This window comes from Cyprinus carpio, chromosome A1, assembly GCF_018340385.1.
Source record: "Cyprinus carpio isolate SPL01 chromosome A1, ASM1834038v1, whole genome shotgun sequence".
NCBI lineage: Eukaryota > Metazoa > Chordata > Actinopteri > Cypriniformes > Cyprinidae > Cyprinus > Cyprinus carpio.
In genome coordinates, this window is record NC_056572.1 from 5,428,639 (window position 1) to 5,446,090 (window position 17,452).

The 17,452-nt window shown below is 34.2% G+C and overlaps 1 protein-coding gene across 7 annotated transcripts in view; it reads left to right on the plus strand.

Annotated features, from left to right (window-relative positions):
- Nucleotides 1–1,547: 1,547 nt before the first annotated feature.
- LOC109100816 (calcium/calmodulin-dependent protein kinase type II delta 2 chain) overlaps nucleotides 1,548–17,452 on the plus strand; it is a 34,883-nt gene continuing 18,978 nt past the window's right edge. For 4 of the 7 annotated variants that reach the window (XM_042722938.1, XM_042723044.1, XM_042723088.1 and 1 more), the window contains exons 1-4: nucleotides 1,549–1,906; nucleotides 4,837–4,931; nucleotides 17,201–17,260; nucleotides 17,359–17,413. In XM_042722938.1, coding sequence (XP_042578872.1) covers nucleotides 1,845–1,906; nucleotides 4,837–4,931; nucleotides 17,201–17,260; nucleotides 17,359–17,413 — 272 coding nt within the window. In that variant the 5' untranslated portion in view covers nucleotides 1,549–1,844. Of the gene's footprint in view, nucleotides 1,907–4,836; nucleotides 4,932–17,200; nucleotides 17,261–17,358; nucleotides 17,414–17,452 lie in introns of all 7 variants that reach the window. The other 3 variants (XM_042723014.1, XM_042722974.1, XM_042723151.1) reach the window with 2 other exon arrangements.

Sequence of the window (17,452 nt, forward strand, 5' to 3'; positions counted from 1 at the left end):
TTTAGTTTAACCCCATCATACTCAACCAAAGGTCTTTAAGACATACTTACAGTACAAAAACTGAAAAGAGACCCAAACAGCACAGAAGATGGTTGTGGACTAACAACTTGCTTCGTTATATATTCATATCCCTGTGTATATTCACATGACATACCTTTTTTTTTGTATTTATATTTGTATGGTAGGGCCAAAAAATGTCAATGTGTTCAGAATGGAGATGGCAAACCCTTGGCTCCACTTAGGGCATACAGCACTTTTGCCATTTGGGGGCCCTATGTGGGTTTTCTGTGGGCCCATGACAGAATTTTCAGTTTTTGGGAGAACTGTCCCTTGAACTCTGTCTGCTCTCAGTGACACATTACCCCTAAGTGAATGCCACAGATCATAATGCAGTGCAACAGAGAATATTCCAGGGCATAATATGAAGAAAAATGAAAAAGTGTTGCAGGATAGATGGAAACAAGAAGACTAAAAAATAAGACTTATTCTTAAGACTTATTAGGAATAATAAGCCCCCCACCCTCCAATTTTAACACTGGCAACGGAACAAAAGTATTATATTTTAAAGCCTCTATAAAAGGAATCTGATACTGATTGTTTGCGTCCACACAGTAAGGCGACTCAGTAGTTTGTAAAATACTTGCTGTGCGACAGTGCGGTCTTGTGTTCAAAATATAGAAGTGCACAAGAGATTATTTCACTGCACGTGGGCATGCGTAGAAATGCCAGCTGTAAGGTGGCAGGAGGTGATGGATTCTTGTCAGTGAAGTATGGAATCTTTAAACACATGTCCATATAAAGTATGTATCTATGTAGCCTATGTATTGATTATTTGTTTGTCTATTAGTATGTTTGTCAATTATTTAACAGTAACAGTACATCATATTTTCTATTATAAAATCCAACAATTTAAGCACAATTTTTTTGTATTTGTATTGTTATTTATCTTTTGGCAGAACCATCATTATTGTACTACTCTCTTATAAAACAAGTACCACGATACTACATGGTCTACATGTTTTTTTTTTTTTTTATTACATGGTAGTGGTACCATGATACGATGGTAGAACCATGGTTTTCTTTGAAGTACCTTGGATTACTATGTAAATAGTGTATTAGGGACTGCCATCTGAGACTATAACTGTACCATGTTACTGTTCTGTATGGTTATCAACTTAATAAATAGATATCTTAAGAAGGACAGTGTTATTTCTATAAAGATGAAGAAATTATTATCATCATTATTTTTATTAAGTAGAAGTAAACAATTAGTAGAAATAAGAACTTGTGTTTCTCAATGCACATTTGCACATTTTAATCACTCTTTAGATTTTTGTGCATTAGGTAAAATATGCTTCGCATGTTGCACACTGCAAGACTGTGAAACGTCACGTCAGTTATGCTTATGTGTAACACTGTCAGTTATTAATTTGACCTTGTTGTTATTGCCATGAAGATTTATTAAGTATGAATATGAAAACTCTACAGGTGCGTGATGTTTGGGAAGGCAGGGCCTTGGAAGGGAGGGGAGAAGGGGGCGAGGTGGTGTATGCAAACACGTCCAAGAGAGAGATGGCAACGTCAACGCGCATAATGATGAGCCCATGGAACCGTCGGATGTGAACGCGCTTCTTCCTCCCGTTGGTGATCGAACCCCAGGTTCACATATCTGATCTTCTGACACTGATCGGCGCATCTGACTTGAAGAGACCAGGAGCGAAGCAGAAGCTCAGAAAAAAATAATCATTCAAGTGCTCTCCTTTCGGTCTGCAGGAGGGACGAGAGGAGACTGACTGCGCTTCCCCGCATCATACTCTTCCTCGCGCTGCCGATTCCCCGTCACAATGGCTCTGACCATCTGCACCAGATTTACGGACGAATATCAGCTTTTTGAAGAGCTCGGGAAGTAAGTGCTGGATCTTGTACCGCAGGATCATTGCATCCCTGTGCATTTGTTATATAATATGCACGCCTGATGTTACTGAACGCACAATGCAATGATGCGGCGGCAACGCGTCTTCTGTTTGACAGCTCCGCTAATTGCAGCGAACGCTTATAATAACCTTGCCGTGAGCGCTTGATTACACAGTCTCTGTCTCAGAGCTTTGTGAGCTGCCAACCCAGACGACATTCTTTTGACAATCACGGGCGCGTTTGGAACCGGAACGGTACGGAACGTTCCAAACGTGCCCGTGATGCCCAGAATGCAGTGTGTATGTAGGGACCGCTCTAGGTTTTGTGACGAGGCCATTGTGATCATCACGTCAGATATCTGAACAGCTGGGGAAATGTACATTTTAGGGGGGTGGGGTTCGGGCTTTTCCCCCCCAGAGACAGAAAAACTCATGGCAATGCGACAACAGTGCAGACACGTTCCCGTACCGTTAATTATCGCGTTGGGGATTCCTCGCGTTGCGTTTGACTGGGGAGTGGGAGGGTGCACAGAGGCCACATCGGTGGTCCCGATCTGCAGGGGTTTCAGGAGATACACTAGTAGATTTCAGCATGTGATCTATTTATTTCTGCATGCTGTTGCGTTCAGATCTAAAATGACCCGGATTGAGTTCGTTTTTAAGCCCATTGTGACCTTAAATTGAAATCCCTTGAGTAACAGTCCGTACAAAATATGTTGTCGAAACCTCTCTGCGCCATCTGCGAGAAGTCATCGTGTATAAAGATTGGGCATCAAAGCTTGGCTCCCCACTGTTACATAAAGATGACTATATTTCTATTTGCACAGTATTTGATTTTCATAAAATAGGCTTGAAATGATAATTATGCACTGTATTATTTATCTGAACCCCTCCAAAAGAAGTCTGAACAAAAGGTTTGACGTGTATTAATTATTATTTTTTTTGTATACATATACGGTTTAACAGCGTTTCCAAATAATGTTTCACTAGCCACAAAAGTACAATTCCAAGTCAGAGTGCGCTAAATAGACGCTGGCGAAGTCGCTTTTACCTGAGGAGCTAAACATAACAACAATACTATCATTAGTTATTACTTTATTATAAATATGCACATCACAAATAAAAAATAAAAGTTTTTGTGAACGTTAAAAAATCTTATATTCTATAAGATACACATACATGTATAGTATAAATGTTATATTATATACTATAAATATAAACCAGATATGGTTATAAAAAATAACATTATTTAAATCATTTTTAAAATGATTTTGCAAATAATTTATTTTCGACCCCTAAAGGATTGTCTTTACAGTAAATAAATTATATTAAAATTTCATGTATTCACACACACACACACATACACACACACACACACACACACACACACACACACACACACACACACAAACTTCATTAAAGGTTAAATCACCTCACTATATATGGCCGAAACAATAATATATATATATATATATATATATATATATATATATATATATATATATATATACAGTACAGGTCAAAAGTTTGGAAACATTACTATTTTTAATGTTTTTGAAAGAAGTCTCTTCTGCTCATCAAGCCTGCATTTATTTGATCAAAAATACAGTAAAAAATAATAATATATTGAAATATTATTACAACTTAAAAGAATAGTTTTCTATTTGAATATTCTTTAAAAAAAATAATTTATTCATGTGATGCAAAGCTGAATTTTCAGCATCATTACTCCAGCCTTCAGTGTCACATGTAACATCCAGTCTATCACATGATCATTTAGAAATCATTCTAATATTCTGATTTATTATGAGTGTTGGAAACAGTCCTGCTGTCTAATATATTTGATGAATAAAAGGTTAAAAAGAACTGCATTTATTAAAAAAAAAAAAAAAAAAAAATTCTAATAATATATATTCTAATAATATATTTTCTTTACTATCACTTTTTATCAATTTAACACATCCTTGCTGAATAAAAGTATTGATTTTATTTAAAAAAAAACAAAGAAAAAAAATTACTGACCCCAAATTACTGACCAGTAGTGTATATTGTTACCACAAAATATTTATATTTTAAAAACATGGCTTCTTTTTTTTTTTTTTTTTTTTTTTTTTTTTTTTTTTATTCATCAAAGTATCCTAAAAAAAAGTATCACATGTTCTGAAAAAATATTAAGCAACAGAACTGTTTCCAACTTTGATAATGTATCATCATATCAGAATGATTTCTAAAGGATCATGTGATAATGATCCTAAAAATTCAGCTTTGCATCACAGAAATAAATGATAATTTAAAGTATAATAAATTTAAAAACAATTATTTTAAATTGTAATAATAATATATCACAATATTACATTTTTTTCTGTATTTTTGATCAAATAAAGCAGGCTTGATGAGCAGAAGAAACTTCATCAGCAAAATAATATAACATTACAATATATAAAAATACATACAAATACAAACAATAAAAAACAGAAAAAACATTAAGTTATATATATATATATATATATATTATATATATATATTTTTTTTTTTTCACAATTATTACTTTTTCTTATAGTGAAATTTGGGGGAAAATGCATCATTTTCTCATTCTGTATGAGTGAGGAACATCCACAGCAGAGGGGGCGTTTAAGGTGATGTGTAATTAACCCCCTCATTTCCAGTAAGTGGATACAGATTTGGTGTGTGCATGCAGCCAGCAACTATGCGAAACAATTTCAAAACTCCCACACACGCTCATCAAACACACATGGACAAACAACCATGGAAATTCATAGTTGTGTAACCTTGGAAGCGCTCAGGCTGTGCCTCCATCATGGCACAGATTCTGCTCTCCATGCCATATGTTCTATCTGTTCGGAATCAGGGCCTCATGCCCATTTTTTTCCTTACCGTCTTCTCATTTTTCCCTCTTCTTCAGGGGTGCATTCTCTGTCGTGAGGCGATGCGTGAAGATATCATCCGGCCAAGAGTATGCGGCCAAAATCATCAACACAAAGAAGCTGTCAGCCAGGGGTAGGTGACTTATTTAGTGTGCTGTGCTCCGTCAGGTGCGATGCGGGACTTGAGTTGAGTACAGTTAATGGAGCATCTAGCGTAGCCGAACATGGCAACCTTCTGATGTAAGAGCAGCACATCCTGTTTGAACTGGGATAATGCAAGAGACTATGCATCTGGGTCTCATCTGGAGCTCTGTGCGTCTGCTCTGACGTAACAGATGCTTGCGTCTAAGCATAGCTGTGAAGAAGCTGAAGGGATTATGTGTCTGAAAACCACATGCATCCACATATCTCTCTGAACACTGTATATAAATGAGTCTAGATGAAGTAAGTTGAGTGTTTTGTGTTTTTGTGTGTATAAGCACAGTAACATGTGATGTGTGTGTACTTTATTTATGTGTGCTTTCAATGGCTTTGGCTGGTCTTATCCCCTGTTGGAAAGTGAACGACCCAGTTCTTTCAGATCTGTCAGTGTAATTGTTGCTGCTGGCCTGTTTGCCTGCAGGCTCTGCTGCTATAGGGCAAAACAACCAACCAGCCTCCTCCCCACCCTCAGAACATCCAATCATTTCTCTTCTCCCACAGCATCTCTCCTCCTAAGAGCCAATCATGTGACTCATGTTCCCTTTATATCAACAATTCCATCTTTGTGCTTTAAAGTTTCCCCTTTTCGAAATGTGAATTTGGCATGGGAAATCGAGAATATTTTTTGGATCATTAGGTTTGAATTACATCCCCCTCCCTTTTCTGCACAGTGGGACTGAAATGGACACCTAGATTCTGGGATCAGTATCACTGCGCTGGTGCATGCTGGGATAGCGTTTCCAAAAATACAGCATCGAGTGGTGTGGCAGTTTATGTTGTATTCATCTCTCTCTCTCATACTCTCCACTGCACTGGATGCTGTTCTATGTCAGAGATGGTCTTAACCTCTTTCCACGATAAGCCCAGGAACTGCGATTCTATGAGCACACATGTATATAAATGCCACCGCACACAGACACACACACACACACACACACACACACACACACACACACACACACACACACACACACACACACACACACACACACACACACACACACACACACACACACACACTGACACTAGATCCTTACAAGTGGGATCGTGACCTCCAGTCCTAGATTAACGCAGGGTAAAGGGTGACATTTAAGTGATTACCGACAGGTCAAAAACTGCTGTTTTTGATTCACAGTGTTGTTTCAATATGCAAATGAGGCAGTATCTAATTAAAAATACACTAATTTGCATATTTCCAGAACAGAAATGTGAACATTGGATGAAACCAGGTTCAAAACAAACCATTGTAAAAACCTTCAGAAAAAAAACTGTAAAATTTGGTGTGTGTAAGTGCAACAGAAGTGGAGAATTTCTGGCTTATTGCTTGAGAAAAAAACTAATTTTGAGAAAATGGCCTTTAAAGATATGTATTGTAATTGGATTCTACAGACGCAAAGAGATAAAGTGCAATAAAATAAACACAAGTTTATTTTGGATGTTTACTTTTCAGTAATATGAAACAACACATTATGAAATGTAAAATAGCACAAAATCTCAGCATTGACCAGTGAATGAAAAGACCTATTGTGCAATGGAAAGGTTCCATTTTAAAGGTTCTTTATGAAACCATAGATGCCAATAAATAACCCTGTGTCTGAATATTCATACTTCTTTACTGTAAAGTAGGTGTACAGTACCAAACACCATAACAGACATGTTTTCAGCAGCAAAAATATCCCTGTTCACTGCTCTTTGAGGTTTTTTTGTGTGTGTGTGTGTAAAAATAGAAAAAAACAAAGGAGGATAAAGACTGTAAATGAGCAAACTGGAAAAATAAAAAGTCAAAAGAGAGGTCAACAAAACAAGCTGTGTACAGATTGTGTATTACGTAAGGCAAATGCCATGTAGAAGAGCAGAGGCAAGAAAATACAGAAAAGAAGAAGGAGAAGAAGAAGGGATAGTGTTGGAGTTAGATGAAGAGGAGGGAGAGAATAAGAAAGCAGAAATACAGTAGACTGGTGTCTGACAAAACAACCAGATGGTCGTTGTCCATGTTGATGGTGCTACTGTATGTGTTTATGTTATATCCGATGAATGTTAAAAGAAAGAATCTGCTAGTTTATTACGATTTTGTCTCTTGGTGGTGAAGCTAACTGAGAAAAAAAAAAACAATATTCTCTGACCTTATTTGTCCTCCTTTGGTCCTCCTAAGCACTGCAGTGCTGTGCTCAGCTGTACCTCATTTTATAATCATTGCTTTGATGTACTGGAGGTTAGTATGGGTAGACACTGTATTTTATGTGACAAGAATGAAAACAAGGCTGTGAAGGAAAGAAGTACAGTATGTTCAGTAGTTTGTATGGTTGTGTCATTTGGTGTTGATCGCCATGTTGAGACAACCCTTGTGTATTGACAGGTTTGTCTGTGGTTAATATTTTCAAATTGTTGTGCATTTTACTTATATTTATATTAGGGGGCCTCAGTAAACATCCAGTGTGGCTGCAAGATGACTTGATTTAAAATACGACAAAACAAGAATTCAAAATGAACTAAACTTAAGCTGAAATCAAGATATTTTCATTCTTCCTCTTAACAACAGTTTTCAGCATTTCGCCTGCACAGTTATAAATAGAATTAAGAATTAGGTGTAGTATGGACACTATATCAACAGTTATTACTGATATTGGTTTTTATTAGTGACTTAAATAAAGAGTGTCTCAATTTAAAGTCAAATTAGAATTGATTTACACTTTCAATATAAAATGACCTCTCTTTGCAGCAAATATTATTTAATCATTTTATTCCATTCAGTGTTCATATAGTGCTTTTTGACAGAGCAGTCTGTTCAATTCTCATATGCCATTTTTTTGTGTCCTTTCACACAATGAATTCATAATGAATGTTTCACATTACAATGCTAAGTTGAACATTTCTGAATATAGACAATAATTCAGAGACTGTGTTAATGAAGAATTCACATGAGCCCTGTCTGAGCTGCTGTTCAAGACATAATGTTCATTACCTCTGAATCTCCTTGACCTATGTTGAGTCATTCACTCTTGGTGTGAGAGAGAGGCTACCATCACACGAGAGGATATGGTGCCGCAAAGCTAAAAATAAACTCATTGGTTTCTCAGATAGCACCTCATATGCAGCCATGAAACACACACATTCTCTCTCTCTCTCTCTCTCTCTCTTTCTCTCTCTCTCTCACACACACACACGGTTAAATGGAGATGGAATTAAATGAAAACATATGGATTGGAAAACAAACAGCCAAATGTATATATTTTTTTCAGCCAAATATCACTTTATGGTGTTTTACATGAGCAGTTTTACATAAATTCTAAATCATAAACATCTTAAAGACATCTGTTTAACATTAAAGGAAGCTTATTCTTAAAAATACATCTTCCAGATGAAAACACATTAAAAAGATATCTCCATGATGTACCTGTGCTATCAGGTATACATTCCAACAGCAATTAGCCTCATAACTGATTAGCCTACTAGCTCATCATACTAGCTGATTATCCTGTAACCCTCCATTGTGAAGAAGAATTACACTTTAGCATACTTTTAAAGTATCAAGTACTGATAGTACTTATATCAAAAATAGTATTCTTTGAAAGAAAATATCTAAGTGAACTGAATGTATTATAGTTTAAATTTATATTAAATGTATTTAGTTGAACTTATGAGTCCTTTTTGACCCACCTAAGTGGGATGTTATTTCATAATTCTGTTGCTCTTGAAATATGGTTAAAGTCTACTGCAACATGTACTATCAAGAATTATGGTAAACTAAAATATACTTCAGTGTAATTTCCACAAAATTTTTCTCATGTATTTAAATACATTTGTAATTCCACATTTATAATTTAGTCAATTTAAAATATACTGGAAAAATATAGCCTACTATTAACTTGAAATGTAATATCAAATATCACATACAGTTAAAATTATAATCAAGTATTTTAGATGTGCATTAGTATGTTAGTGCATTTAAGTGTGTTAAGAAACATACAGTATATGAAAGTGTATTCTTTTTAAGTACACTTAAATGGACTTTTATTTAATTAATATTATATTTTCTGTTAGTACATTTTCTAAAAATACACTTTTCAAATTTTGTACTTTAAAATTTGAAGTACACTTTCAAGTGAACAGTCAATACAGTTAAGTGCACTTCTTTTTCACAAGGTCTAGCATACAGTATGGCTATGCAAATTACTACAGTACACTATTTATTTCTACTAAGTATAACTGTGACTTTTTACAAAAGGATAAGCATATATATTGCAAATATTGCAGTCACTGGTCAAAAAATACAAGAATGACCTACTGCTTCTTTTAGGATTCTGCAGTGAGCATCTAATTGACACTTTACTATCCCACAAGTGACTGATGTTATAGGTCACATGACAGTTCCAACATGACACATGTAGTATATCAAGATCCTATTTGTACTACACACACTTCTGATTACATACAGTATATGGCTGATGTTTGTCAGACATTCTGGTCTATGTTTTCTTTTTCTGGCTGCATCAAAAACCTCACTTGTGAAAAAGAAGTGTGCTTAATTGCAGTAAAAGTGTACTTTTTTTGTACTTCAATTATTAAAAGTATACTTTTTAAAAAGTCCACTTGCAGATGATATAATATAATTGAAATTAAATGCCACTTAAGTGTATTTAAAGAGAGTACATTTTAATTACAATAGGTCTTAACATACTTAAGTGGACTTTTTAAAAATGCACTTTATAATAATGCCTAATTAAGTATTATTTAAACATACATTTGGCATACTTATGATTTTATTGTGTTTTAAATAAGTACACTTATTTTGATATATTTATCAGTATACTAAAGCACATGTAAAATAATTGATTTTAATTTCAACTTAAGTGTGTTCTCCAAAATTATATTTGTTAATGTATTTTAAATTTATTAAGTCTATAATATATACTATGTGCATTAATGCACTTGAAATGTATGTTTTTTTCTAAACTTAAATACGCTTTCTTATAAAGTATACTCCAGTAAAACTTATTGTTGAAATTTTCATCATCAGCTCTTGCACTATGAACTCTGCGAAGTTTAATTTTCGACATATACTATTTGACATACAGTGTCATTTATGCGAGTACTGTATTTGTATGTAATAGTACTGTATTTTACATCTGTGTACAGAATACTTTCAATATCATTATTTTGTTCTAAGTCACTTAAACACATTTAATTGCATTAATTGCAAGCAAAAGTTTAACAGATCCAAACTAAATTAATTTGCATTCAAATACATTTGATTGCTTTGATTTTAATTAGACTAGGCTACACTGCACTGTAAAAAAAATCAACAAACATTCAAACAAAACACTGATGTCATAAATAAACAAAAAAAAAGTACAACTTCAAACTAAACAGAAATGAAAAGCCTGAAATAACATGCAACCACACATTAGTATCTCTATTGTTTTATGCGCATGCGCCAAAAATACTATGTCATGCTGCGCTCTACTTCAACTGAGTTTGAAAAATGTTTCTGGAAGATCACGCTTAAAAAAAGATAACAGATGATCAAACCAGAACAGAATAACTAAGAGACTTTATGAACATCAGACAATGAATCAAGTAAACAAAGAATCAAGTAAGTATATCTTGATATATCTTTCTTTATTCTTAATTTAGTCCTGCGGCTTTCACCGGCAGTTCTTGCTATATGTACTCAGGAGGGGATTTAATCCTGTCCTGTAATTTATCTATGAATGTAATTTACAAAATTTACAAAATTCAAAGATACGATCTTGTAATATATATAATCGATATTATAACCACCAGTAATAATCAATATATCAGCCACCTCTAGAAATAATTAGTTGTGTATTTTTTTTTCTTTCTCTCTTTTTTTTTATTTTGCATTTGAATATCGAGATATTACGTTACCGTATTATTACGTTGTAATATATGACTAGATAAACTTTATAAAAATATTTCATCCATTTGCAGAGACTGCAAGGTGTATATAAACTTTATAGTGTAACTGTGTCTATTGATTTCACTCAACTGAACCATTTATAATGACTGGATATGTTTTATAACAATTGTTCTTCTTTCTTTCCTCAAGGAATTTTTTTTAAGGAACATTTCCATTCACAGAGACTGTGGAGAGATGGTGTCCAGCTTCATGACATTTGAAGTTTACTGCCGACTAAGAGCTTCTAGGACACTGACAAACAGGACTTCCCAGCAAGTTAATTTGGAGTTCTTTTTTATTATTATTAATTAATTTATTTATTTATTCAAACTTGCATTCGCTAATGCTGGAGTAAGATTTTAGAAGAAAACTTTCAGTCCTGTTTAATGTTGGTGCTAGTAAAGGTTTAAGAATTTATGGCCTGGTTTCACAGACAGGTCTTAGACTAAACCAAGATTAGGCCATAGTTCAATTAGGACATTTAAATCATTTTCATTAACATGCCTAAGAAAAAACATTACTGGTGGTGTGCATCTTGAGACAAAACAAAGGCACTGATATTTTTAAAGATCAGTCAGTGCAAGTTTCTTTCAGTTGAAACAGCTCAGAATTATATTTAATTCAGTTAATATGAGCTTCATTGGCATGACTTGGTGCCAAAGCATAATTATAGAATTACATTTTAGTCCGGGGCTGGTCTTAAACAGAATGATGTTTTATGTGATGGCGAGATTAGGTTTTAGGTCACTTTACATCATACAGAATGAGTTTCATGTAAGTTTTGTATGTAAGTATGTAAGTGATTTTGCATTGTTCTGCAGACTCTTTCTAATAAGTGAGTTAAAGTGTTGCAACTGTGCATAGTGTTGGGTTTTTCTTGTGCATCAGCAAAAAGCGTTTTTGTGTATTTGTTTTATTGATTGTTTTGTCAATAAATGTAGAGGGTTTTCCATTTTGTGTTTGTGTTGATTGTAACTAGGTAATTAATACATTGAAATTACATTGAAGTATATTTTAGTTCACATTAATTGCTTATTCAGAAGTAAATATTTACCATATTTCAAGTACATATAAAATGTACTAAATTCCCACTTAAGTGGTTCAAAAATATCACTAAAAAGTTCAACTAAATGCATTTAATGTAATTTTAAACTGTAATATATTTGAAATCAATTACAAATAACATGCATTTAGGTGGTCGAAAACATTACATTCAATTCACGCTTAAATGTATCGTTAACTAACATTAAAGTATATTTTAGTTAACATTAACTGTTTGTAAGTACATTAGTGGTACACTATACCCTTATTTTAAAGACACTAGAAGCATTTATGAAAGTACATATAAAGATGTATACTAAATAGTCCCACTTAAGTGGTTAAAAAAAATTACTCAGAAGTTCAACTAACTGCATTTAATATCTCTTTAAAATGTGATACATTTGATGTTAATTACAAATACAATACATTCAAACGTCGAAAATAACATTTAATTTGCACTTATGTGTGTTCTTTTAAAGTAAATTATTTCTGCAATAAATACACTTTATAAAAGTATACTTAAGCGCACTTCTTTTTCACAAGGGCCAAGTCATCATACCTGCAAGGACTGCATTTTTCAGTTTCTGAACACAGCCTGTTTCTCTGTTCAGGCTATGTGCAAAACTAGTAGGTCAGTGCTTAGACTGTGTAGTATAGCACAGAGAGAAACTCAATGCCCACTTTAATAAACTAGGCCATAGAATTCTGAGGAGCGATAGCTAGGGCACTTTTAATTAGAGACACATTCTCTCAGTTCCCCGTCTCTCTCTTTTGCTCTTTGGCCAGTAGTTCAGATTCTCTCATGTCTGAGGGCTGTAACTCACTAGAGTTTACAGTCTCATTGGCGCTAAAGGGTCACTTGCCTGAGAGACACAGAGGTCTGTCACCTTCTGTCCTTGAGGCTGTAAACAAAAGGCGCTAAACTACATCACAGTTTGCAGAACAGTCACTATAATGTTTCCGTAATGAACCGTATATCCATTGAGAACTTAATCTTCTTTTCTAAACTCTTGTCTGGATGGTTGAAGTTGTACATCCTCAGTGTGTCCTTAATTGTGTGTGTGTGTGTGTGTGTGTGTGTGTGTGTGTGTGTGTGTGTGTGCGTGGGCAATCTTTTGCAATATTTTTGATAGTCTAAAAGGTCATAACTTTGAACTGAAGTCATCTCTTACCAAAAGTAATAGACTGATGCATCAGTCAGGCCAATAAATCAGCTATTTTGAGATTATTGGCCCCACTAGGCCAATTAACAGAAGCATTAGCTTTCCCTGATGTCTCCTTAATGTCTCTCCTAGCGTCAGTTTCAAAATCGATCATCAGCCTAGTCAATGAATAATGGATTTCTTACAAATATTTTTAGTGGTGTTTCGGAAGTCGGCCAATCACTTTCTCCATAGCGCTATTGATTTTTAATTAACAATAATGTATAAACCTCACTAAATTGATTTACCATGAGCTCTGAAGTTACTTCTATGTGTGCTTTTATAGTTTTATTTATTTTTAAATTTTTTTGTAAAATAGCCTAATTCCCTGTGAATATTTCGGCTGCACACAATCCTGCAGCGGTCAACACATTGGATTGAATCAGAGTAGTAACCGTTACTATGGAAACAAGAACTGCACCGGTTGCGACAGATGTAATTGAATCAGTCTTCCTACAATTTCAAACAACTTATACACAATAAACTTCATAAACTTCAAACATATTACATTTTATAATTGTAATAAATGTCTATAAATTAATCATTTACATTGTATATTTAATTTTTGTAATTATTTGTTTATTTGCAATTCTTCATTGGGTTTGTAGTTAAATGCTCACAATCATGCTTACAACTCTTTGACTGAGGGATTTTCTCAATCCCTATGAAGAAAAAAAAAATGGGGACAAATACTTTGGAATCAAGACTGCTGAAAATTGTGCTGTCACTAATCCTGTAAAAAAAAAAAAAAAAAAAAAAAAAAAAAAAAAAATATATATATATATATATATATATATATATATATATATATATATATATATATATATATATATATATATATATATATATATATAAATAATATTGTAATATTTTTTTCAGATTATTTGTGAACATTGTAGCCTATATCAAATATACTGGCTTTATAGTTTTCAGTATTGGTATTGGCCATTGATAACCCATATCAGATAACCAGTGACCACTATTACCAGTCTCGTCCATGTACACTGAGTATTGGGCATCTCAGTGAGAGAACTTGGCAAGTTTGCAGTAAAGATTAACAATTTAAAGTATGCTTTGTAAGTTTTATAAGACTTGGTATTTAATAGTGGAATAAGTATGCTAGTAATCATGAACAATTCAACATCCCAGCTATTAAGAGAGGCATCTACACTGATTTACAATTGAATTTGAATCGTCTTAGTTTATGTATTCCCCCAAAAATAAAAATATATGCTTTTGACTACTTTCATACCTGCAGCACTAGTAAAAAAAAAGAACAGTAACAATTTGTGAATCAAGCTGTATCTGTAAGATGAAGTCAGTGCATGGTTCTCTTCTGGTCTGAATATAGGCAGCTGGGTAGAGATCAGAAGATTGTGAACCTTCCTTTTTATTTATTTATCAAGCATGATTGCTATGGCCAAGTCAAAGGACTAGGTTTGGTCATTTATTTCAGAGGTTTATTGCTCTCTCTCTCTCTCTCTCTCTCTCTCTCTCTCTCTCTGATGATCTCAAATCTCTCATTAATCTCCTGGAAAAGCAGCATGAAACATGAAGGAATACTCTATCTCACACATACAGCTTCTAACACACACACACACACACACACACACACACAGAGAGAGACACTGCTGCAGTGCGGAAGGCTTCAGATAGCGAGTAAAAAAAGAGAACAGCAGCAAAAAGAGGGGAGGAGGCGGGACTGTCAAATGTAGGACCAGACTGCATTTTACACATACTGTATGTAGAGTGCACACACTGCTCTACTACTGATAAGCCTGATTCATATATATAGTATAGTGTACAGTTCTTTAAACAGTCCATGTACAAATGCCAAGATCCACAAATCTGTTGACATTCAGCCCTTGGTTTATGGTTTAGAAGGGTTCCTCTTTTCTCCTTTTTCTCCAAACTGATGCTACGATTGATAGCCCAAGTGCGTGCCAGTGGCAAGAAGATAACAGCGTATGTCATAAGACTATGAAGTCTTTACAATGCATGTCATATGACATTCTTCTACATTTAATAGAACAATAAAACATTGTAATTTTTGCACCCCCCCCTGTAAAATATTATTATATTTTATTTATATCATATTTTATATTAATTATACCATTATGTACATGTAGCGTTTATACATACATAGCATTTTAGAACATGAAATACATTTTATATTAATTTTAGCAACATTAAATTATAAGATATTCTCAAGAATGTTACATTTTCACACAAATTGTTATGCTGATTATATAATTTGTAATGAAAATATATTTAGATTTTCCAATGTTAGATTTTGTATTATACAGTTCTACATTGTATTACAATTTTCCCTTGTGATTTTAGATGTTTATATAATATGTCTTTCTCTCTATTATATTCCAGACACTAATGCAAAAATCCATAATTTTGGTTTGCTGCATTAATTGTTTCATTGCTGTTGTCCAATAATGAAAGTGTTATTTATGATAGTGGTTGTTCTCGGTCCAGAGCCAGATTAATAGCACTAATATTGTTCAGTGCATGAAAGAGCCATCTGCTTCAGCGCAGATCTAAGCAAGTCTTGGGAATTCGCTTACTTATCTGCGCATAATTCTTGAGCTGAAACATTTTTGTTCAAATATGTTATGTGAGAAATATGATCATGGATTGTTAAGAACTATTTATTGACCTGTAGTCTCATTTGAATGGGACAACAGGAGATGGTATTAAAGTTTGGTGCTGAACTTTGAGAGTTCTGCTGTAACTGCTTGGGTTCTGTGGATCCGGAGGGTTCTGATATTTGCATGCAGGGCTGGTTCCACTGCAGAGAGGAAGAGAGGCCTCCGTGTTCTGATTGGTGGAGGAGTTGCTAGACAACAGATGTCTGGCCGGTTGGTAGGTGGACTACCTGTGGAGCTGGGGCTGGGGGGAGTTTATTAGTGGTAGAAAGAGAGAGTTATGACAAGCTGAAATAAACTGATCTTATTCTGTAAAAACAGGAAACTGAGTGATTTGAGCTAATGTGCATGCTATTTTATCCCCCTCACCCCTCTTCACAAATTCATTGTGGCCTAAGGCTGAGCAGAAATGAGCTATTCATTTATGATCTCAATTCCAATTTAAATGAATCTCAATTTCATATGATTCACCAGACTTCATTTCACAATGAATCAGCTGTGGTTATGACTACGTGCATACCAGAATGCATTTCATGCTTTTTTTTTGCAGTGTTTTATTCATACTGTTTAGCAAAATGTATACAGCATGCATAAAATACTGCAAAATGAAAAGTTGGAAATGAAAGGTTAATTAAATATGTATTTTATACAGAAGAAAGAAATGACATGAGGGTGAGTAGATGACAGAAATTTCATTTTTAAGGTGAACTATCCCTTTAACTAATTTTTAAATCAGAAATTTTACAAAAAAAAAAAAAAGAAAAAAAAAAACACCAACCCCTTGTCAGATAAATTTAGCATGAATTTAGAATTCAGCATAATTAGGTCATGTGACAACAATGTAACATTTTGAATCTTTACATATTGCAGACTGTTTCTTTTTTTTTTTTCATTAGGAAGTACTGCACACTATGCAGTACTGTGTTTTTCTTAAACAAAATTTGCTTTCTTAATTTGCCCCCCCCCCCCCCCCCCCCCCCCTTTCCACCTTAACTGTGGCTTATTGAATGATTGTGACTGCCGCCAGATGCTTTAAATTATTTTGCATACTGAATCATGTCACATGATTCTTTAGAGAATTGTGTTTTTTCTGATTGCGAGTTAAGTTTAGTATGTTTTTTATATCGGATTAGTACAGAAGAGTGAGGAGCGCATGTGGTTATTTATAGTTTTCTGTGGGTCAGGGTGCCATCTGCCCCGCATACACACTCACAGGCATCAAAACACTGTCCTCTGGTGGTATTTAAAAGATCTGTCTCTAACAGAAACATGAAAATGCACTGTATTATGAATAGATCTGTGTGCAGTACCTTATCGGTTAAAACATGTCTAGTATATCAGCTATAGTCTCAACAAATTGTTTTTTTGGAATCTGTTTCAGATCACCAGAAGCTGGAGAGAGAGGCAAGGATTTGCCGTCTCTTGAAACACCCGAATATTGGTAATGGACTCAGATTTCCAGAGACACTTTACCAGAAATTTGTATTGCCTAATGGTAACTAAAGATGAGGAAATGACAGAGAAAAATTCTCTTTGTAGTTCGACTCCATGACAGTATATCGGAGGAGGGTTTCCATTACCTAGTTTTTGATCTGTAAGTATATTAACTTTATCTCCTCTTTTTCTCCACACT